We start from the raw sequence: 24,240 nt of genomic DNA on the forward strand, positions 1-24,240 counted from the left end.
TTACAGACATTGAAATGCGAATTGCATATATTTTTCAAATGTCACAAAACATTGTTCTTAATTTTTTCACCTGTTTGAGAATATAAAAACTATTATTAGCTTACTGGCCATACCAAAAACAAACAAACAAACATGTAATGGACTGGATTTGGCCCGGGGACATAATTTGCCAACCTCTGATGTAAAACCCTAAATTGGCAACTTCCCTAGGAAATGGAAAGAGTCTTCAATTTCCCAAAGTACTGACTTCCAAAACAGAAAGTAGTTGAAGCTCTGGGAGATTCAGCTGTTTTATGTTCAAACATTAGCTGTTTATCCCAGAGAATGCAGGAATTTTGAAAAAAGAGTCAACTTTGGTTTGTTCCTCATACAGAGGTTTCTCCCTTAACCTCTTCCTTTCTCCTTAGCCTGTTCTCTTTATCTTCTTCTGTTTTGTCTCCACCCCAGTAACAACAGTTTCTTTTTCGTGTTTTTGGAATTCAAGAGAAGTATCTGAAAATCCATTATCAGCATTTATTCCTGACTTTAAATCTTCCATTGATTTGTCTCCTATATCTCCTCACTGTACCTTAAGTCTATTCCCATTCTGAGACGATTTTATTTTACACCCAGAATATTTTAATGTTTTTATCTATAAATCCTTTAAGAAATTACAGGAACATAAAGTGAAACCTTTCTCAGCCCTCTTTTTAAAAAAGGAGTTCAAACTCCTCTTTGGGTAAGGGATCCCAGTCTACAACACACTATCCTTTAAAATGCCACCAGTAGAGCCATGGATAACAATGGGAGTTCAACACAAGATGTTATGGTGAAAAGCACTATGCAGACTATAAAGTGGTATCTATGTTATCGTTGGTCGTATTATTATGCCAAGTGCCAAGGATGCTAACTTGTGAAAGTGAATTTTTGTGAAAGAGGCAATGTTTTCACTGGGCTACTGGAGTTATTCCCAAGAGACAGATGAAGTACTGCTCCCATCGAAGAAGGCAAAGCAGCTGGGTTGTAGACCCGATTCTAGCTCTGCTTCTGCTAAGGCCAGTCAAGGACAAAGGGTAAGTCATTAACTTCTGTGAGCCTTCCTGCTTATCTTGCAAAATGGAAAGGTTTGGGCAGACCCTTAAGGGCTCTTCCATGTTATGATCTCTAAGGGTTTGGGCTGTAAATGACAACGGAGGAGGAAAATGAACCTTGCTGAGCAACTACTAGGTGCTACCTCTTAACGTCAGAAAAATGATCACATGAAATAACTCCCTTAACCGCTCTTGTCTGGTTGTCCCTAGGCATTATAGGAGCAAAGCAGGTTGTGGTTCCACAGTCAGTTACTTCATGTGTCAAGATTGCCTGGTTGCTGCCATGGTCTTCCCCAAAACAAAGTTTAGATCTTTCTTAAAATTTGTGACTATTTATTACATATCTGGAAGGTTAAGCACAGCGCAATCCCAAACAAGAAAAAGTCAATAAGCCCTAAGGTTGTTTTACAGAAATGTCTCTATGGGCTGTAGTATTTGAATGCTTTGGGCAAAATAAAACCCTTCAGGACAAAAGCTACTTCTAACACATCATTGAAAAGGCAACAACCGCTGAGGGCTTTCTCTATTCTTTATCTTGAAATCCAGGCAGTTTCTCCCCAGTTCTGTTAAAAATAAATCTCTTTACCCTCACTAGACAAATCTTAATAAGTTGCATATTTTTAACAGCTCCACACTCCTTGGGTATCTTGTCTTAGTCTGACAAGGTACAACATCATGAGTGATCCATATGTGAGGGACAAAGGGGCACTGTGGCTGGCAGGTGTTACCCTCTGACTTCTGCAAGGCTCAAAAGCACTGGCTAAAACCCATCGGGTGAAGAAACAACAGGAAAAGTATCTGTTTTCAAGTTTGTTGCTTGGAGTCTGGGAGGCAGGGGAAGTTAGTTGTTTATAGAACAATTTATGGTTACAATTTCAATGGCTGATTACTTGATTTCTTCATCCAGCTCTTAATCACAGATCAAACACTGGTTCCAATAATGAAGTAATTTTAGGCATGATTACAGTCTCCTACTGAGGACTTTTGCCTAGGAACAAGGAGCTCCCAGCCCACGCTCAGTTTAACAATGATCAGGACAAGTGATGCAACTGCAGTTCTTCCGCCCGGGTGACACAGCCCTTAGGACTATCACTTCCCCCCTTTCACACTGAGAGTTGTTTGCTCAGTGTGGTCAGTGCGGTGATGGTGAGAGTATGGTATTTATCCATCACAGCGCCAACCCGCTCCCTTCTGTGCTCCACAGTTAAGCTACTATTATCTTTGGAAGAAACAGCTGTTTTCTCCTTCCCCTGCTTGACAACCGTACGCAGCTCCTTATTGCCTACCTAATCAGGTCTATGTCTCAGCATGGCTTTCAATACCCTCCGAGATGGAACCTGGCCTTACATATTTTCTAAATGCCACACCACAACCCTTCCCAGATCCTCCATGCTGGTCCTTGCCTCTGGGCCTTTACAAAGCCACTTTCTCTAACAGGATAGCACTTCCCCATCTTCTCCTCTCCACAAAATCCTGTTTCTCTTTGAAAACCCACATCTGCCTTTCCCGTTGAATAGTCTTCTCTACAGCCTCAGGCAACAACAAATCGCTTCCTCTTGGCTCCACTTTGCTCAGACCTGATTATATTGCACTGATTCATAGGCTCTGTCTGTACCTTTCTCACTATTTCCACCTTCTGTGGATTGCAGGCTTTTTGAGGGTATATGGACCATGTCTCATGTCCCTATTTCCCCCAACTCCTTTACACCCAGGCTGTGTGGTTCTCGGCAAATGTTTGTTGAATGAGCCTGGATGGCATATAACTGTTAAGTGTGTATTTGATTTATAGCAGAGGGGGTAACAGAAAAATCCTCTTTTGTAGGGGTATGAAATGACCTCCTCCACTCCTGGTAGAAATAGCTACCTATTCTTGGCCACACTCGTGATACCATTTTCCCTCCCACATAGGTAAATGTCTCATATGATGAATATGGTAGATATCAGGACAGGCAGAGCAGACCCTGTGGACTGACCCAGGTGATAGGCTACAAGTCACAATTACTTTCAGGAGATAGAGGGCTTGAGGTCTAAAACTCTGACATTTGCAGGCAGAGCTGGTTTAAGAGCAATACTAGAAATGGGATCAGAGTCCTGCCACGGCTTCCTAGCCATTGGTGTAGAGGCCAATGCTGCAGAAGTGACCTTCATAAAATTCTCAGACAGCAAAGAAAGCAGGATTTACTAGTGGTGTCAAAAGGATCTAGGAATAAAGAGTTTCAGGGAAGGCCAACCTTCTCTAACTGGTGTCTAGGGAAAGATCTCAGAGGGCAGAGCCTGGAAGGGGGAGCAAGATACAAGAAGAAAAGCCATTCCTACAGTGGTGTTTTGAACTCCAGTAGATAGTTAAATAAAGGAGAGGCGATAAAGGAGATGAAGGTTGAGCTCAGTTAAAATTATTAGGGAACCCCATGTTCAATGTGGTTCAATGTGGTTTTTCACCACCAGCCGAGTGTTAACTATCTAAACCACCTGTTAAATATCTGTCCCTAAAGTCATTAAGATTTTGCTTGAACCCAAGGATAGCTTTTGAATTTAAATAGCCCTTCCAGTCTAGAAAGGGGATTTTAAAAGGGAAGTGAGCTAGTAAATACACAAGCAGAGATTGAACTTTCTTATCTCCCTAAGACACTGAGGATGGTCTCAGCCTCCCCCACAACCTGTGTGCACTGAAAACCTCTAAATCACATGTACAGCACCATGTCACCCGTCAATACTCAGGGAATGGGTCTACAATAAATACACAGATTTTGTTTTTCAAACATATTCCCTGAGAAAAACTGAGAAAGCAATCACAAACATTCAGCAATTTAACGTGTTTTAACATAACCAATTGTTTGAAAATAAGACTCGTGCCCTCATCCCACAAACACTGAGTGCCTACTGGTGCCAGGCACTGTGGAGAGTACTAGACAGACAAAAATGAATGAGACAACAGCACCAGACTCGAGCGGTGCACAGCCTGGTAAGGGATACAGATGATTCAAAAACAATGTGGCTCCTCTTCTACCACTTGACTACAGCTGCCCTCTAAGAAGTCATCAGTGACTTCCTGCTGGCCAAGACCAGTGATGTCTTTTTAAGAATTGGACTCCTTGGCAATCCTATTCCTATGACATTTCAAGAAAGACTGGAATGAACATAAGGACTCAGCCCTGCAGATATCTAGGGGAAGAGCATTCCAGGTAGAAAGAGGAGCAAATACAAAGGCCCTGAGGCAGCAAGAGGCCTGGTATATTTAAGGTAAAGCAAGGAGACCTGTGTGATTAGAGAGAAATGGGCCTGAGGCAGGGTAATAAAATATAAAGTCAGAGATGGAGCTTGCAGGAACCTTGCAGGGTTGGTTGTTGAAGGAGATGGAGAGCCACTGCTGGGCTGGGAAAAGAGGAATGACAACATCTCAATTAACATTTTAAAAGGGTTATCACTGTGGTTAGACAAGACTGTAGGGGTCCAATAGAGGAAGCAGGGGAGCCAGCTATTAGGCTTTTACAGAAGCCCATGTAAGAAATGATGGCGGCTTGGACTAGGATGACAGAGGTGATGGTGGCGAGAGGCGGTCAAATTCCAGATATATTATGCAGGTGAAGTAGACAGAATTTGCTAGTGGATTAGACATGGCCTGGGGGAGAAAAAGATATGCAAAAGATACCTTGAAGATTTTCCCCTGAGCAACTGGTAAGGACAGAGATGCCACTCACTGAGGCGGGGAAGATTGGGAGAGGACCACGTTCCGGGGAAATGTCAGGAGTTTGTCTGGGGGCATGTGAAGTTTGAGATCCCAACTAAACCTCCCAGTAGAGACAGGAGTGATGTGAGAGTTGCAGGAGTCTGGACCCCAGGGACGAGGTGGCGCTGGAGATATATGTGGAAGCCAAGCCTCTCTTGTGTCTTTCAGCATCCTCTCTCACTAGCTACAATGACTCAACCAAACCCATCCGCCACTTGGTATAAGAGCAAGCTTGACTGCAGCCAGCCTGGCTTCTTCATTCTCACACATCATGCCCACCCTAGCCTGTGTTCTCAGGGCTCACTTGTCCTGTAAGAGTAAGGCTTCCAGTGATGGCAAAAACCTCTTAAGAAAGTACTATGGTAATGGGTGCAATACAGATTGTTATCCTAATGCACTATCTTTCTCTAAGGAAACACAATTTTGATGGAGTTGCTTTTCATAGATTCTTATAAAATGTACTAGCATCAAAATGTGAAGCTCTAGATGTATTCAAAATGGTGTCCCAGATACCAAAGGAGTTTCTTGAGAAACAAATGCTTAATCAGATTTTCCCAGAGGGGTACCTACTATCAGCTCATGTGCCCTCAGATTAAACTATTGGGGTATTATTTTGGGGAAGGCTGATAAATTATAAGCAGTCAAAGTAAGAAAAATCACACTATATTACATCTTGCAAAAACCAATGGAAGTGAAATAAACCAGATACTAAAATCCATCTGTAAGTCCTCATCATTTTGCTGCACTCACTTGAGTGCACTGTTAGCACCTTACTAAAGTCATTCGCTGGCTGGGAGCTCGACAAGTACTAATTATTCTCTTCATTTCCATGCCCCTGCAAACAAGACTCACAAAAGTTTAAAAGTGGTTGCCTTTGAAAGCCTGGTGAACACAGTGTGCTTAAAATTATCCATAGAACATTACAACCAGACAGATATCCAAACAGAAAGTTGGACAAGAATATGCATGGTAGGTTATGTGAGTTTTTTCATCCTCAAGTGTTAAGAGTTAGAAGAGTAGGCTGAGTTCTTCCATTTGGGCATCAGAGGTCATTTGCAGATCCTGACATAACTAATCCTCTGAGTCGGTGGAGGAAAGGGTCGGCCAAGCCAGTCGGAAAAGGTCTGAATGCTGGCCTCCAGGAAGCTGGGCAAGTGCCAGGTAAAAGGAAATCTGCCAAGTTTTCACCATGGCAGTATCAAAAGCGATGAGACGATTTTGTGGATCTGGCTGCTGCTCTCTGTGTTTCACAGTTCACTGGTCTACCACGATTTGAGCTTTGTTCTATTTTTGTGAAACTTGTGTATGCATGTATGTGGCCAGTCTGTCTGTCTCCATGCCTGCCCGTGTATATCTTTACCTACCCACCTGCCTGCCTTTTCATTTACCTAGCAGCTAAGAGTAGAACCAGGGAGTTGGTAAGTTCTATAGAGTCATATTCTAGTCCATCCCTTCATCTTACACATGAAGAAACCAAGGCCCAGAGAGCAGTGACCTGACCAAGGTCTCTCAGTAAATTTCATGATAGAGTTGGAAGGCAATCAGTAGGGTGGCTGATTTTCAGTTCTTGGTCTCTGTCCACCTCTGGCTCAGCCTCTTGCTACTTTCTCTCTTTGTGTCTCTTTATCTCTGCATTTCTATTCCTGTGCCTGTCTCTGTGTCTCTCACAAACACATGAGCTTTGGGAAATTAACCTTGGTTTGGCAGATGTTCTACTGTTTCACTACTTTCTTACAAATGAATACATTCTTATAAATATTTAGTAGACTCCCATTATTTTACTGCAGTACCTCAGCTCCAAACTTTGGTCATGTTTCGGTAATATTCCCTTTTGTAAAAAGGTCACACTAAGCGCCTTTATTACGACACAGATGTTGCTTTCCCTGTGGGATTATTAGGAAATATCTCAAGGCTAGTTTCTTAAATTAATTTTTATGATACCTCTTCTTCCCACAAGTTGACCCTTACCTTAGAGTATTTAAAATACTGCACATATTTCCCCATGGCAAATCAAGAATTCACTTTTAATTTGATCCATACCTTCCAATGTAACTTGTTGATAGTAAAAAAGAAAGGAAGAACATTGCTTGCATTTTCATCAAATAACACTGTAATCTATTACATGTCATATACAAAATACCTTTTAACTTGAAAAGTCACAAAAAGAGAATACTCTCTAGGGGATTTTCCCAATCCTGTAGAATGTGACTTGCCACTTTCTGTTTTCTTTGGATTTATGAGAAGGGAAATGAGCATATCAGGTGTGTTGGATATTCTTTCCAGTTTGTTGTCTGTTTTAGATTATAAGCTCCCAGAAGACAGGGCTACATTAATCCTCTGTTCAGTGTCTATTTAGTGTCTTATGCAAACAGTCAATGAATCTGTGCTTTTGGCTCAGATTTGCTACTAGAAATGGAGCTGGTGTTGCAAAAAGAAAAAAAGAGAAAGAAAAATTAAGGCCGGCTCTTCACAACAGGTCACATGAGAGTTATTCTGAATCGGTCTGCTTCTACATTCAGGAAGAAACCACAGAATATTACCTATAAAAGCTACTTATTTTGAAACTAGACCTCACCATTCTACCTGCCTTTAAAACTGGCAGATAGACTGAAAGTGTATGCATGTGAATCATGCCAAGAGTCCAAAGATATTTATATGAGGTGAAGAAATGAACATACCTGCCCCATCACTAGCTTTAGCAAACCATAGAATAGTTCCCTTAGTAGTTTCTGACCCAACGACTCAACCTAGAGCAGACTCCTTGAAGTACCAAGTATCCACATTTATACATATTAGTATGCACCATATTCTACCACAACGGTTAGTTCTATCTCCCAAATTCAATGTGAGCTCCATAAAGACAGGATCTGTCTCTAATTCACCTCTGTACTCCCAGTGCCTGGCAGAGTAGTTGCTCAAGTAAACACCCATGGAGAATATCAATGCTTCTCAAGACAGGGAGCTAACATCACACTAAAGATGTAATTAAATGGCTATCATTGGCTTCTTCTCATTTTACAAAACCATCTCTATTAGATATCCTTTAATGGGGACATGCCTAGAACGATCACTAAACGGACATGGTAGATATCACTTAAGTTAGTACAAGAAGGAGCACACAAGGGGTCCTCAATTCTCCTATCATGGCTTCCTTTGTCTGTTCATCTTCATCTTGACATTCTAGCTTATAACATTCTTGCCTTTCCTAGACTCAAATTGATTGTATCTCATCGAAGTGGTGTATTAGCATTCTACAGATTTATTTGATACAAAATAGCATAAATGAAACTCCACTTTATTTGGACTAATGAAATGAGAGAACTAAATTATAATTATAATTGTGACAGAATCAAATTTCACATGTTACTGCTGTACTACATAGTTTGGAATGTCTCTGAATGTTTATTTTATGTACCAATATAACAGCTAAAGTACATTTGCCAATGATGACAAGGGTTGACCAGAATTGAGGAGAGGCAGAGAACTGGAGACAGTGCTGTTGGTAGCTATAGATGCCTAAATGTTTGCCAAGGGATAACACCCATTGCTGGAGCCCTTTCACTGCCTTTAAAAACATGGGCGTGCTTATCACTAGTTAGTGTAGTATATATTTTTACTGACACTCAAAAATATTACAGTAATTACATATATACCCTCATTTGGGGGCAAAACTTTTATTAATCAATTTGACCTTCCACTATATATTTATAAGACCTGGCCCCATATCATTTTTGATGTTTCCAAAAATCAAATCCATCCACAAAGGATAAGTTTGCCCCACAATGAGGTTATTCCAAAGGCTACATATCCCCTATCTAGCACTCCACTTAATTCTTTCATAACATTCATCACAATATGGACACATTTTGTTGACTTGCTTCCTCCAAATTATCTATATCTGCCACCAGAATATAAGCTCCCTGAGAGAAGGAACTATATTTGTCTTATTCAATTGTCATATCTCTAGCATTAAGAATCGTGCTGAATTATGATAGGTGCTCAATAAGTGTATCTGTAATGACTGAATTAATTAATGTAGTAGTACATTTTCAATCACATTACTGGATAATCACCAAGTTAAGAGGCCCCCTCCAGTTTCTCCAAATCTATTGAAGGACACTACCTGTTTTCCCTCAGCCCCAGAATGACCCAGAGCCAATTGACCTATGATTGTAGGCCATGAAAATTAGTGAACAAAAGTACCCATTGCCAAGACATAAAATACCTCCTGCATGAGAAGGGGAAATCAGAGATCCTGTGCTTGAGATTGTTGTAGGACAGAAAGCTAGGGGCCTCTCCCCAACCCCTATGCCAGTTATCCCACTTTGACTCCAAATAGGGAAATATTCAGGTACTCATGTTAAATTACAGTTACTGTGGGTTAAATTTAAAATCACCCCCAAGAGTGTTGTTTTATTTATACATATTTTGATAGCATTGTAAAGGAGACACTGAATCTGCTCATATAGAGAGGAATAAATGAGGCTTTCTGGACTCTCCTGGTGGATTGCTTTACATGTGATTTCATGATCACTGAGTATTAAATCACATGGCTCTTCAACAATAAAACATTGTGTTGTTTTCAGAGACTCTTCCTCAAAAAGCTCTTATCCCATTTCATTTTCTCATATAAGATGCAAGCATTTATAATTACAACTAATTCGTTTTTTGAGACTCTATTTCATCTCTTATGAATTTCAGAAAACCTCTATTAATTAGGAGAGGTTTTTCCAGCAAAAGAATATCACAGTGACCACTTTCCCCTGCACAGGTTCAGAAAGTGGGTTATGGTCTAAAAGGTGTGAGTCAGAAAATGGCTCCTGCCTAAAGCATCACACAATGTCCACTTCTTCCCTGTAGCTTTTATTCCTTTTCATGCAAACAAGCAGCAGTGAGCTTAAGAAACACTTTACTTTGCCTCATGCATCATCTATGACATTGTCAAATCAATTCATATGAAAAAACGGGAGAAAGACTATGCACAGTCTCCTCACACAGCCTCATGTGGATTTATATGTCAATATAGAAACAATCAGTAAAGGCCATTAAAGACCTATTTATGCCAGTTTAGGATGACTCTGACATTCCACCACTGTACATAGTAGCCTTCTTTTAGGTCTCCTGACAAATGAACAAGAGCTCCCAGGGAAGAGAAGGCAAACTGTGCCCTGTGGTGAGCAGAAATCAAGTTAGAATTGTAGAAGCCATGAGAAGAAAGACCAATGCACCACCAAATGCCGTTTACGGATGGTTTGTACCATACCCATTGCCCAAATTAGAAAAGTGGAAAAGTTTTGAAACCACACAAGATATTGATGAAGCTCCCTTGTAATTCTAGTGTCTGGCTGATGAGGCAAGGTTGAGAAAATCAATGGAGGTCTGGAAAATCAATGGAGCTCATTGAATAGTAAGCCAATGAAAGTGAAGGGACAGGAAGCTTCATGGTAGCACAGTGACTGTCATTTTTTTCTGAGGTGCAATTTTAAGATTTTGGAGAAGAGCCATTTGTCAAGAGGAAATCTTTCAATTCCAAAAGAGGAACAGAAATAATCTAATAGTTTCTAACTTGTTAAATAGCGTTCTCCATTTTATGTGCACATAAGATCATATATATATATGGTTGTGCCATGAGTGCCCTGGTCAAGACCGTGAGACCAAACTAATGGAAAACATTAGAGATGAAAAACCATACAGAATAGAAAAACAGAAAGACAAGGAGAAGGCCACAAATATGCCTGGAAAGAGACCCAAAGTACTGAGAACCCTAAACAAAAGACATTTCAATCTTCAGATGGAGAATGGGCTACAGCTGTCATTAAGAATGAGCATTAAAGAGATGATGTGTACCTTTAAATATGGATCCCCAGTCTATAGCCGCAATCCTCTCTTTCTTCATTTTATTTTAAGCTAAATCTTGAGTTTTAGGCTTTATTTCCAATCCAACCACTCTCACTTCTATGCGATCCTGTACTATCTGTCAGCTGGCCCCAACCCCTCCAAAACAAAATTCCTTTTACCTGTTTCTAAGGGATTTTGTCCACCTTTGTTGATAAAGTTCTTTGAGCATAATGAATTAAAAGTGCTGGCAACAAACGTAGCGCTAAGAATTAAACGGCAAAAGCAAGCCAAAAAATCAGCGAGTTTAGTTAATTACCAATCAAGATACTGGATAGGATTCAGTTGACTTGTGTTCTTCTCTTGCATCTGCCACTAATTAGCTGCACGTACTTAGATAAGTCATTGCCTTGATGTGCATCTATTTTCTCACCTGCAGAAAATAACAGCCTTTTCAATTAAAATCATACAAGGACTCGCTGTGCTGTGTGCCTTCCTCACTTCTTTCTCTATACCCCACTCCTTTTCTATGTGAAGAACCTCTGTGACTGTAAATCAGAGTTGCATTTCTAGGAGTTTCCAAACTCTCTTGGTTCCTCTTCTCCTGAAGATTCCTTTACCACAGAATCATGCTCAGCTTTTCTCTGGATTTTTAAAAAACTGCTTTCCCAAAATCTAGTCATGGAGTTGATTGTTGTATTTAGAACACAGCCAAGTATCTGAGTGATAAGTGGAATAGTAAGTGACGACACAGAAGTTTTAAAGAAGGGAGATGCAAGGGTACTTGGGATATTGGCAACATTCTGGTGCACCTTCTCCAAACCCACCCCACCTGCTTCCCCATCTTCTCCCACAGAGCTCAATGGGACAGGACAGGAGGTGCGAGAGGAGTTAGGGAAGGCAAACTTTCTAACTCCTACCTCAGTTCCTACCTGGGGCTTTAACTAGGTGCTGAGGAAGACAACAAAATGATGGCTGGAAGAATCCGAATGGCCTTCTAAGAGTTAACATGCTTTTCTTGGCACCTAACTCACTAGCAAGCAACACCTATGCCATAGCATTTTGAAACCACCAAACATTTTAGTGGTGTTTGGCTTTTTAGTTTTTTGAAGATTCCCCGTGGTCAAGCTGAAAAGACAATGAACTTTCAGATATTCACATTTAAGAAACTGACAATTGAATCTGCTGTGCTGAATTGCTGCTCTAGCTGGCAGAGGTTAAAACAAGACACAATGTTTTAAGTTCCTGTGACATTTACAAGAATTGTAAAGCTAGCTTTTGTCGGAAAATGTATGCTTAATCTAAGCACTTCTGATACACTGGAAAATGTTCCTGCATATCCACTTTACAAAATTAAACAGCATATTGAAAGAGATTTTGGCTCCGTCTCTGAAAACAACTAATTGTACTACTTTCGAACTAAAGAGAACCTCCAGGATCATCTATTTAACTTTGAACACTAATTTTAACAATAGCTTTTCCCTTTACAGAAATAGGCAAAGCCAAATGCTTACTAACTCTTAATGCTTGCGTTTTTCTTTCAATAGGTAGTTTGCCTTGAGTAACAAAAATGCACTGAGTAATCAAGTAAAATATCCTTAAAGGATTAGCATCCATTTATATTCTATAACAGGGAAGAGCATGAACATGCTGAATTCTAATACTGACTACGACAAGAAAAGTGTGGAACACATATTTGACAGGAGGCTACATTAGTTTACTCTTCAGGACTAGCTGAAGGGAGGTTGTCCTAATAGTAGAGTGGCAAGAAGCAACAAAATGAGAATGCATACCGAGTCCAGGATATCATGAAATGGAGGAAACCAAAGGACCCAAAGTGTAACTGAAGTCTGTACAAAACCAACAAAAACAAAGAGCAAAATTCACCTCCTTAGGGAGGCCTTCTCTGATCACTCTCCAACTGTCTGACCATTCTCTGTCCAATGTGTTTGATTTCTTCATGGCACTTACCACTCTCTATGATAATCTTGTTCATTTACTTGTGTACTTTGTTTTCAATTTCCCTCCAACACACACACACACTTTAAGAAACACAAGAGCAGGGACCTTGTCTGTCGTATTGTCCCCCATGTCTAGAACAGTGCCTGGATCATAGTAAGTGCTCAATAGATACATATTGAATGAATAAATCTAAGAAAGGAAAGAGAAGTTATATTATGATTGATGAAAACCATGAGAATAAAGGCATTTGAGACTCTAAATTCAAGGATGTTTTTAATCATTCTTACCTCCAGTGAGAATAACAGAATGTCTCTAACTCATGCAAGGCAAAGGAAATAGAAGCACTGGCCAATGTGCACATCATTATAATGAGAGGTTTTGTGCCGTGAGAGATCTGAAGGAGAAGCTAGCATAGTGGAACAGAGGGTGGCTGCCATCTACATAGCTCTGACAGGAGCTCTGGGCATCCAAGTAGATCTCTAGGTTTGCTGATGCAATGAGGGATCCTTGGGACCTGAGAGGGACCATGAAGGGGACTTTGAAACTGACAGGTGGGACCAAGAACACTTGGAATTGAGACTTACAGACAAAGGCCCATGCCAAATTTCTGAAGGGGAGAATGGCATGCAACCACGAAGTCAAGGAACTCACAAGTAGATGATTCCTACTTGGAGGACAAAATGGTCTTCAACTATGCCATATGGTAGTAGCTCAAACAGGAGTGACTGTACTGCATTTTGAGAAGGTAGAGAATGGGACCATTCTTCTGCAAAAGGGATATTGTCCTCTGTGCTAAAGATATCAGCCCTGAGCCTGCAGTTTCTGTAGAAATAACTCATTTACAACTAATTCTCCTGACAATAGTACACACATTAACCAAGAGTTGTCTATTCCTTTACTCTAATTAAGTTTTAGGGTTAGACGTAATCATTCTTACCCTGGCCTGGAACACTGGCAAGCCAACTTGAAATGTAAAACCCCAAAGCAATTCAATATTTACTAAATTTAAAGGAAGTAATCAATTTCTAATTCAGATTTATGTACATTCCTTTCCCACTTTAACACTGTCTTATTTCCCTTAAGTTCCTCTTTGGTCATTAAGATTGTCAGCAAGATTATGGCCATTGAACAATTTGTGACATGTTGCAGATATTTCTAAACTAAATTAAATTGTCAATGTACCTGCATATAACAAAAAAAAATGTATTAGACATTTAAGGACAGAGACCCTATATGTTCTATATTCACAGCTGTGTTGCTCCACAGAGAGCTTGGCATGTTCTGTAAATATCTGCAGAATGAATGAAAGAAAAAAATCTATCACTGATAGAATTATTTGCACACATTCAAAATCTCAGGCACACCTGACCCAGCATATGCGTATGTGTCTACACACACATTTGCTCTCACAAAATTCCCACCTGCTCATCATTCAAGTTGAGTACATCATCTTTCCCCTTGGCACGTGCGTTTCTTAAACAAAACACTGAAACAAGATTAATGATAATAAGTGTCCAAAGAAAGACGATTTTGGCCAGGCATGGTGGCTCACGCCGGTAATCCCAGTACTTTGGGAGGCCAAGGTGGGTGGATCACCTGAGGTCAGGAGTCCAAGACCAGCCTGACCAACATAGTGAAACTCTGTCTCTACTAAAAATACAAAATTAGCCAGGTGTGGTGGCACATGCCTGAAATCCCAGCTACTTGGGAGACTGAGGCAGGAGAATCGCTTGAACCCAGGAGGCGGAGGTTGCAGTGAACTGAGATCGCGCCATTGAACTCCAGTCTGGGTAACAAGAGCGAAAAAAAACTCATCTCAAAAAAAAAGAAAAGAAAAGAAAGATGATTTTAATTAACATTTCTTCCAAACATGCCAATCTTCCAGCACCTAAAAACTGAACTCAATTTTCGTCTTAGGAAGCTGTTCCCTTATCCCTAGAAAATAGAAACCTTTTAAAGTTCCAACTGCCAGTTGACATCTCCAGTGCATAATAACAGAAATTCACAGTTTATCTGTTATGCCTCCCCTGGAAAGCTCAGTTTGAAGCACTTTGCTAACTTAGACCACTGTTACTTCTGCTCAGACTAATGCTCCACACTTGTGCCTCGTTTTCAACCCTTAATACCTCTGAAGCTAGATTCCTCCATCTGCATTCCTGAGAAGGATGACAAAAGCCAGACTATGCTTTCAGTCTCCTAGGACATCCTGCCCTGGAAATTCTCAGCAGGCAATTGGAAATTGGAGTTAGCCTGGAGCTCCGGAATGAATTAAGGGTTGGAGAGGTCAATTTGGGAATCATTAGTGTAGAGGTTAAAGGTGAAGCTACGTGAGGAGATGAAATTACCCAGGGAGAAAATATAGCAACAGAAGAGAAGCAGATCAATGACGGGACCTTGGTAATTGCTCTATTTAAAGGGGCAGTGGGGGAGGGAGAAGATGTGGGCACGCGTGTGTGTGTGTGTGTCTGTCTGTCTGTGTACATGTGGAAAAGAGATCCCAACAAAGGAAACCTAAGGAATGTAGAGAAGACATCAAGATAGATTATGAATGCTTTCAAGCAAGAGAATATGTGCAAAAGTGCCAGAATCTCCAAAGAGGTCAAGAAGACTGAGGCCAGGGAAGAGGCCATTGAATTGTGAAACATGGTGGTCACAGGTAACCTTTGGGAAAGCAGTCTTTCTGATGCAAATCTTATGAACTTGTGTGCCCAAATATGCATGTGTACAGGTGTATGTGTAAGTACCCCAAATCACTGTAAGATTAAATATACTATTGAGTGAGGCTGCCACTGGGTATGCCAAAAAAACGATGGTAATAACCACCATTATTGACTGTTTACTATGTAACAGGAACAGTGCTAAGCACTTGATATGCACGATCTCATTTTAATCCTCAAAACAAGCCTATATACTGGCTACATTTCACATATAAGAAAACTACCTGAAGCCAACAGAGATGAACTAAATTACCCAACGTCACACAGCTGGAAAGTAGCAGTGCCAGGATTGGACCTGAGGTCAGTTTGACTCTAAACGCCTAGACTGTCAGTCACTTATGTAATGTTTCCACTATAGTAATGTTAATTAGGTAATCTATGCATGAAGGAAAGAGAGCTGATATTGGTTGAGTGTCTCATTGCCAGGTGATTTGCATAGAACATCTCCTTTCACACATATACCATCAACATTATGGCTATGTTTAGGTAAGCCTTATGAGGGCATATTTTTAAAATTCTGATTCAGTTGTTTTGAAAATAAGTTGAAACTATATGATTCCCAAACAACCAGTTATCATTCAAACTTACTATAATAGTTCCCAACGTTTGAAAGGTACAAAAAAAAAAAAAAGTGTGGCATCATTGATTTGGTGGTTGTTATCAAGATTCAAATTACTGACAATCATACTCATCTGAAAAAGGAGGGAGTGTGACGGGATGATCTTAAAGCTCCCCTCCAGCCTGGACTTTCTATGATTCTTATATGCAGGCCTAATGCCAATAATTTTAAAGATATGAAATATGTAGTAGAATGTAAATGCAGCAGCAGAACTGATTGGCATGTCAGCATCCTTTTATTAATTAACTTTATAGAGGTCTATTGTTAAAATATTATAAAAATAAGTCTGGCTGTTCAAGGCATTGATTGCTAACTGAAACTTGGAAACTCCATTACAAGATGATACACTGAAAATCCAACAAAATAATTTGCTTACAGTCAACTGCAGACCCTATGATACAGTTGGCTATAGGAAAAAGAGAGAGAGATTGACAGGCACTCTGGCTATTAATGTTTTTGCTGTCCTTAGAAAAACAAATGAGGTTCTGGTCTGAAGCAATTAGTATCGCTGTTAATTGTGCAAGTGTGTAGCAATAATACTAGGCATTTGGGATGGCTTCCACTGATTGTTCCCTTCTTTCTCTGGATTACAAAAATCCATTCAGACAACTAAAAAATAGCAAGTACTTATGCAAATTGTTAATTATGAAGCAGAGATAATCATAATCTTGTATATTTATGAAACTGCATATACAGTGGGGATTACCAAAAATGTTATTTGTTTTATTACTTTACTAGTGGTTGAAAAATATGCTAGCCTTGCAAATAGTTTTCACACATCATTCAGCTCACCAAAATTCAAAAAGGGCCCCATTGATATTTACCAAAACCGTTTCTTTCCCATCTCACCATCTGTACTCCTCTTTTTTTCTCTCATTAAGACCAGGTATTAGTTGCTCTGGCAATAATCTGGTCCAACTAATCAACACCATAATAAAAATAAAGAGTGTGTCAGGATTTGCTTTGTTATACAGCAAAACTGTTTTAAAGAGATGGTCCTATCATCTAGCAATTTTAAAGCAAAAAGAAAACAAAATTCTCAAGACTTCCCCATAAAAGCTATTATAGGGATAGTGGTACCTATGTTATTGACCATTGTCTTAATGGTCATCCGCTCCATTTCATTTTACAGGCGAGGAAATTAAGGCTCAGAGTAGAGCTAGTGCTTGACAAAAGTCACCTCATTAGTAACAGAACTTGGTACTTTGCCTCCATGACACACCCAATCTATGATATTTAAATGTTCTCCCATACTAATACTGTGTGATTAGGTGTCTATGTGTGTCTGTGCCATTTAGCTCAATAAATTATAATCTGACTACAAAATTAAACACTAAATTTACTATTCTCAGCTGTCAAGTAAATCCACTGAGGCTCTAATGGGAGTATGGAAGCCCAGCTACAGAAAGCTAAACTGGGCATCCCCAAAATGGCTCAAGTAGTCTATTTTAATGGGAGTCTGTCCTTGTGGAGAAATGCCAGAGCTACAGTCTTTGCTCTTGCTAACCTATTTGGCCAGGGAGCACAGGGTGGATTGTAGGTGGGTATTAAGAAAAAACAGAGGCACTAGTAAATATTTCTGGAGCCAATAAGCCTACAAAAAGCCAAAGACAGTACTGGTGAGCATCACGACCTTAGAAAACAATGTGCCAAGCGACTAGAGCACACATTTCCAAAATGACTTATGGTTCTTGCTAGCCTCTCCGGTTCTGGTGGCAATATGATGGTACAGCTCTTAGCAACAGTTGTTGCCTGCAGGGGCATCATTTGGGAGCATTCTCAGCGTCCGTCTTCCCCATAGAGAGGAACTTTCTTGTATTTGATTAGATTTGCTCTCCTGCAGGCTTCATGTCAAAAAGGCCTCTGGCCTATGGGATTACTTGTAAATATGCAAGTCTACGTATTCACATACGTTAAAAGCCCTGATATTTTCAAATAATTGATTTCCCTTCAAGGAAATGCTGACCTACTTGTTCTCTAAATCACAATCCAGCCTAGGGACAGGCAGACATGCCTGAAGCACTGTAAAGAACACTTTGCCAACGGTTGGGGTCTTCTCAACAACACACTCTACTGTGTCACCCTATTTCAGCAAAAAGAGGAAAAAGAGCTAATGACCTACTGCACACCTGTCTGGGGTGGTCGCCCTGAACATTCATCCCCCTTCTGAACTAAGTCAGCCTTCAGAACTGAGACTCCAAGCCTGGGTAGTTTCAGCTGTTTTAAACTAAAAAAAAAAAAAAAAAAAAAAAAAAAAAAAAAAAAAGCCCTGGAAAGAATTTGTCCAAGCCAAAAACTTAACTATTTGTTGTGCTGAAATTAAACTGACAGGCAACTGCAGAGTCTCTTTTTTCTAGCTTACTTGGGTTCAGTCAAACTAAAAATACATTGTTACTTACCTTGCTGCATCTAGAATCTGAAAAATCCTCCACCTGTTAAAGGAACAGTAAAACCAGTCGCTAGCAAGAGCTTGGTAGGAGAGGAGATAAAATAATAAAAGTTTTCCGTTGTGCTTTAAGAGCATATTTCTCCAGCTTCCCAAACCTTAGGGAAACAGCTCATAGATGGCTTCTCCACTTTGTTCCCCACTGGCTCCTCTCAAGTAATGGGGAGATTCCCAATCAGAAGGCTAAAAGGGGCAAGGCTGCACTGAGAGCCAGATTCCTGGAGTGCTGTGGTCTGGGAATGATGGATCTACCACTCGCTCATGCTAATTCCATTCCCCTTCACAGAGAGCAATGGGAATCTAGGTAAAAAAACAAAAGCCAATAAAACAAAACCCAAACCAAACCCAACCCTGTGGCATCACTGAAATGGAAATGACTGATTGAAAGGTCCTAGGAGGAATTGGCAGGGATTTTTCATATTATCAGGAATATACGAAACACAAATAACAAAAGGAAAATAAAGAACAATTAAACTTTACTGATGCTCTTTAAAAAGATGAAAATTCAAAGCACACATAAGGTGATATATAAATCATCTCTCTAGTCCCTTCCACCCAAACACAAGACATCCATCAAAGTAAGCAATGTCTCCCCATTCAAAAAACATGCTTAGCTGTTTTTATAATGTATGTCTTAAGGGTCACAAAACACTCATTCCACTGTGTGAATTTCTGATATTATTAGCAGGCGGAGACTGTGAAGTTATACACAGGTCAGTTGCTAATTTGAGGGTTCAAATGGGCTCAGTTAGCCTTTTGTTTTTTATTATGCCAGAACAAGGAATTTTACAATGTAGCAACACTTCTTTTATGCCCGAAGTGGGCTATATAGCCTGTGCATTTTCTTGGGAGAAATGTTTCTTTACAGCAAATACGCTTTGCAGGCCTTAGAAGTGAGTTAAGAGAGCCTTTTTTAACAGCATGGCTAGCAGCAGAGCCTTTGAATCATCATTTGAGAAGCAATACATGGCTCTTTTATTATCAGTCTCTGGTGTGGTTAAGCCCCCTTTCCCTGTTTCTGAGCTGTTAAGACTGCTGGGGAAGCAAATGTCATGAGAAACAAAAGCGATATACTTGGTGAGGCCTAACATCAAATCTGTTAGACAAGACACTCCTATTAGTGGACTTACCATCCAGAGCCCAATGTGCTTGTCTTCTACTCCAGCCGCAAGAAATAAGTAATCTACAATGTACTGACCTACCCCATGATTTAGAGTCCGTACACAGTGAAGAGAGGCTATGATCCCTTCCACAAAATTTGGCCTTGTGAACAAAAATAACACAACTTTGGGTGAAAAGACAAAACACACACACACACACACACAAACACACACATACGCACAAGAAAATATTTTTAAAAGGAAAACATAAAGCCATATATTGATTCCTAGGATCAGAAAATTCCAAAGTTAAGTATGCAGCAGTTTCCAAAGCCATAATTTTTATTTCACTGTACTAATAGAAATTCTCAAATGATGTTAAGTGTATAAATAATTGATTTATATGGGAACGGGATCAAATTTAACTTTAATCAAGGAACTATTATTGTCTCTTGAGTTTTTTTTATTTCTAGGTAAACTTCTTGACTGCCTTATAAAATTTGCCTGGTGATGGCACTGAGAAGACTTTTGGAAGCTCATTGCCTTACCTGGCAGCCCAGGTGGGAAGAGGTGGAGTATTGAGTGACGATCCATGAAGACATTACAGGTGCATCAATCAAAAGGGTGGCCAGTCATCGGAAGTGAGCCAAAGTTCATAGGGAAAAGGTAAAACAAAAGATACATACTAATTAGAAGAGAATGAATTAATTTTAAGAACTCATTTTATGCATACGCACACACACTCTCTTTGGGAAGGTTGTTTAATGAAATCCTTTAAAAAGGCCCTTTAATCATGATGTTTTATTAAAAATTATTTATTATCTATTATGTGCTAGCCATTGTTAGAGGTACTGAGGATATAGTAGTGAATAAAACAGACAAAAATCCCTGACTCTACAGAGTTTACAATCTTGTGGAATATTTTTAGGCCATCTGCTTGGAAAAGAGTTCTACAGAAATGTACTGTATATTATCAATTCTAGGAAAGAGTTTCTCCCTGTTTTATTTATGACTTTGTTTATGTATGGAGAACATACTTGATGGCATCAGATTAAACATTAGCATTAGAAAGAATTCTCTTTTGGATTGGAAGGGACGTTACAAATTCATAATTTCTCCTTGTGGAAAGCCCTCCCAACAGGCTGTAAATCAGGTTTCTTTTCAGCTGGGCTATTTGCTGCCCAGAGAATGCCACTTGCTTGCACCTTGAAATACTGTAAAAACAGGAAGCCTCTAAGTGGCAGTTTCATAATACTGTAGTCCCACATCCCAACAGAATCTTTCTAATTTGTTGCTGTCATGTTCTTTAACAGGTGGCCTGGCTGACACTCTAAGATGGGATTCATCAGCCTTCAGCAAGCCACATCCTGGGAAAGCAGCAGCACTGGAAGGACAAAAGGAGCTGTGGTTACCATGCCCATAACCCAGACACTGGCTGGAGAAAAAGCCATAGGAATAACCTTCCTCTGAGCCAGGTTCCAGAAGATGTGACTAAATGTCACTCAAATGGTACTTAGGCAACTGACTAAGCATCCAATCAGCAGGGAAGGCAAAAGATGAAAATGAAGAGAACACATATATAGCACTGGAGTAATGGGAATAGCGGGAGACTTGGGAATCCAAAAGCTCCAGATGTGGATTCATCCTAATCAGGAACCTCAGACCATGACACTTATGCTTGGCATTTACATTCTCAGGGTGGGTGCTTAGGGCTTGAGAAATGAAAGTGAAACGATTCACTTTCGTATGAAGGATCCAAATTAAGACTTGGAAAACCCAGGATGAGGTAAAAATCCAAGAGCCCTTGACTGAGAATCAGGATCCCTGGTTTTTAATCCAGGTTTTACCAATAACTCATTTGATCTTGGGCAAATTCTCTTCTCCACTCTCCCAGTGGGCTGTATGACATGAAGGAGCTTAACAAGATGGTTTCTAAAATTCCCCCAGTTCCAATATTTTTTCATTCTCTAATAGCTTTCCCTTGAATTTGCGTGCCATGTTACTTAGAAGTATACCAATCCCTAGTCATTTTCTCAGTACAACATGCTATTAGTAGTTCACAGAGCCCAGAGCACAGCCTTCAAAGAGTTTATGAGTAAATGAGAGTATGTCCAAAATCATAATGGCCAAATTTAAATGCAGCTGAACATCATTCTGTCCAGAGAAACAGCTTTGTTAATTTGAAACGTAGAGTGGCAGATTCTTTATGATGGAAAAAGTATACAAGGAAACTTAATTGAGAAAAACAAGAAAAATCGAATTGATGAACAACTGACCCTCTTGCACCACCACCATCCTCTACATTTCTCTTTCTGTTCACGCAGGTTCTTCATCTGCCAGGAGCCTGGGATATTGGTGATGGCTGTTCATCAGCAGAGACCTCCACAGCCACACACTTCCATATAACGGCTAGAGAGAAGGAAGTTGTTAAGAAACCCACACCAACACTGTTTGGGTCAGATTGCAAATCTGCAGCAGATAGTACACTCTATGATAAATAACTGCCTACCACTGTTCCAGAGCTGCCAAGCAAATGGTCCATTCAGCCTCTCTGTTTTCTGACACTGAACTGGTGTGCTCACCCTCCCTGTAACTGCCACACCAAGAGCTGACGTGTTTTAGAATTTCCACGTTCTCCCATGTAGAATGCCCTTCCACCATCATTCTGGTCTTCACCTACTCTACTGCTGCTCAGAAACCCACCACTTCCTTTTGTATCTCAAGCCACCTTCCTCATTTGATCTCTGAAGGCCAAATACAGTATATCCTAGCAAAAAATGCCTTATGTTAATACATGCTAAATTTTATTTCCCTAAATGGAAAGGGGTGTGGTGCCCCCAAAGTCCCAGGCTAAGGACTCTTGCTCAAACTGGTGGAGGTGAATGGAGGAGCCAGGCAAAGGGCCTGGGTGTTTCTTAAGGCCCTATGCAAAACAAGCTGCTGGTCTTTTTTACTTGCAAAGTGTTAAAATGCTTGACCTCAGCCTTTTGCTTATGCACAGTCCTGAGGGGTGGTGTGGGACCATGAAATAAGTCCATTAGTCACACAGCCTGGATTCTGGTCCTAAGGCTCTTTCACTTACCAACTGCATGACACTGAAAAGGCACCTTAATCTCTCAGCCCTGATTTCCTCACCTACAAAATGGGGACAAGGTGGGGCATGGTAGCTCACGCCTGTAATCCCAGCACTTTGGGAGGCGGAGCAGATGGATCGCCTGAGGTCAGGAGTTCGAGATCAGCCTGGCCAACATGGAGAAACCTCGTCTCTACCAAAAATACAAAAATTAGCCTGGCGTGGTGGCAGGCGCCTGTATTCCCAGCTACACAGGAGGCTGAGGCAGGAGAATCACTTGAACCCGGGAGGAGGAGGTTGCAGTAAGCCGATATTATGCCACTGCACTGCTGCCTAGGTGACAGGGTGAGACTCTGTCTCAACAAAGCAAAACAAAACAAAAAAACCAGCAAAAAACAAAGTGGGGACAAGTATAGTGCCTACAATGGTGATGATCACCATCTTTAACAACAGATACGGTATCGGAACTGACCAATCAGAAGAAAAGACAGCCCTATCACAGCAGAAACCAACAGCAAATGACATGGGTAGGTAGGCCCATGTGTTTCGGTCTAGAAGGGTAGTTCCTAAAGTACTTGGGAGGATTAGATGTGATCATGCCTGTAAATCATGTAGCAGAATGTCAGGTCCACAGTCATCATACAATATGTTTTAGGCATTATTACTGTCACCTAGGGAGGAAGACCAATCAGAGAATTGTCTAGAGGCATAGTGAGTCTGCGGCAGGCCTGCCACACAGCTCGCAGCCCCCTGCAGCTGAGCCATCTTGTTGCCCTGGGAAAAGAACCAGCTTTTCAAAAGCAGAGCTCAAAGACATGTGCATGTAAAGGCCATGTGGAAAGTAACCACATCACTGATATGGGAGAGGGTTGTCCCCTACATCTGTGTTCTACTGTTTGACTGCTCTTAATTCCTCCTTGTTCCATGCCAAGTCCACTGGAAACCATGCATACCTCATGAGAGGGAGCTCCTTATGTTTGGCATGAGAATACTGGAACCCAGAATATTCTTTCAAATATGTATTCTTTGAGTATTTGTTTTAACCTCCAAAGGAATAGCCTTTGGCACAACTGTGAAGTTCCCTGAGGTTGTCTTGACTGCTCTTTTCACAGTGTCTGCCCTCCCCCGAGATACTAAACCTGGTTTCCAGACCTACCCTCCCATCCTTTCGTTCCCTGCCAGCTGACAAGGATTCCAACCTGATCCTTGCTTTTGGGCAAGAGCATCTCAAGACTTCGGAGCCTTCTAGATCCAGAGGAATGATCCTATATTGGTTTGATCTCCAGTCCTATGACATTTAAAAAGGACATATTTTTGATAGGGATGTGTCCTCATATCTTTCCACTTGTACTACCTTAAATGACACAATCCATAAACACAGAGCTATTCTAACTATGTCAAAAACCCTTAGGTTCAGAGCCATTGGTCACTTATTCCCTAGAATGGACATTGGAGGAGAGAGAAAAATATAGCACAAGGTAACAGAAAGAGGCCTGGAATAGAAATAAAAAACTGATACCCAATGCCAGCTCTGCCATTAACTGGCTGTGAAACCCTAGGCAACCCCATTCCCAAATGAAGATGGCTCCCCGGTTCCCTATCTCTACAGTGATGGTGTTGGACTAGCTGATTTCCCAAAGGTCCCTGTTCATGATAATATATTTTTTTTTAGATGGAGTCTCCCTCTGTTG

General features: G+C 40.6%; 1 protein-coding gene across 3 annotated transcripts in view; it reads right to left on the reverse strand.

Moving 5' to 3' along the window:
* Positions 1-24,240, reverse strand: part of HS6ST2 (heparan sulfate 6-O-sulfotransferase 2) — a 333,109-nt gene that overhangs the window by 64,002 nt on the left and 244,867 nt on the right. The window contains exon 3 of one of the 3 annotated variants that reach the window (XM_019019812.3): positions 18,330-18,362. The exons of the other annotated variants lie outside the window; for them this stretch is intronic. Coding sequence (XP_018875357.1) covers positions 18,330-18,362 — 33 coding nt within the window. The remainder of the gene's footprint in view (positions 1-18,329; positions 18,363-24,240) is intronic. 3 annotated transcript variants of the gene reach the window in all.

This window comes from Gorilla gorilla, chromosome X (assembly GCF_029281585.2).
Source record: "Gorilla gorilla gorilla isolate KB3781 chromosome X, NHGRI_mGorGor1-v2.1_pri, whole genome shotgun sequence".
Classification (NCBI taxonomy): domain Eukaryota; kingdom Metazoa; phylum Chordata; class Mammalia; order Primates; family Hominidae; genus Gorilla; species Gorilla gorilla.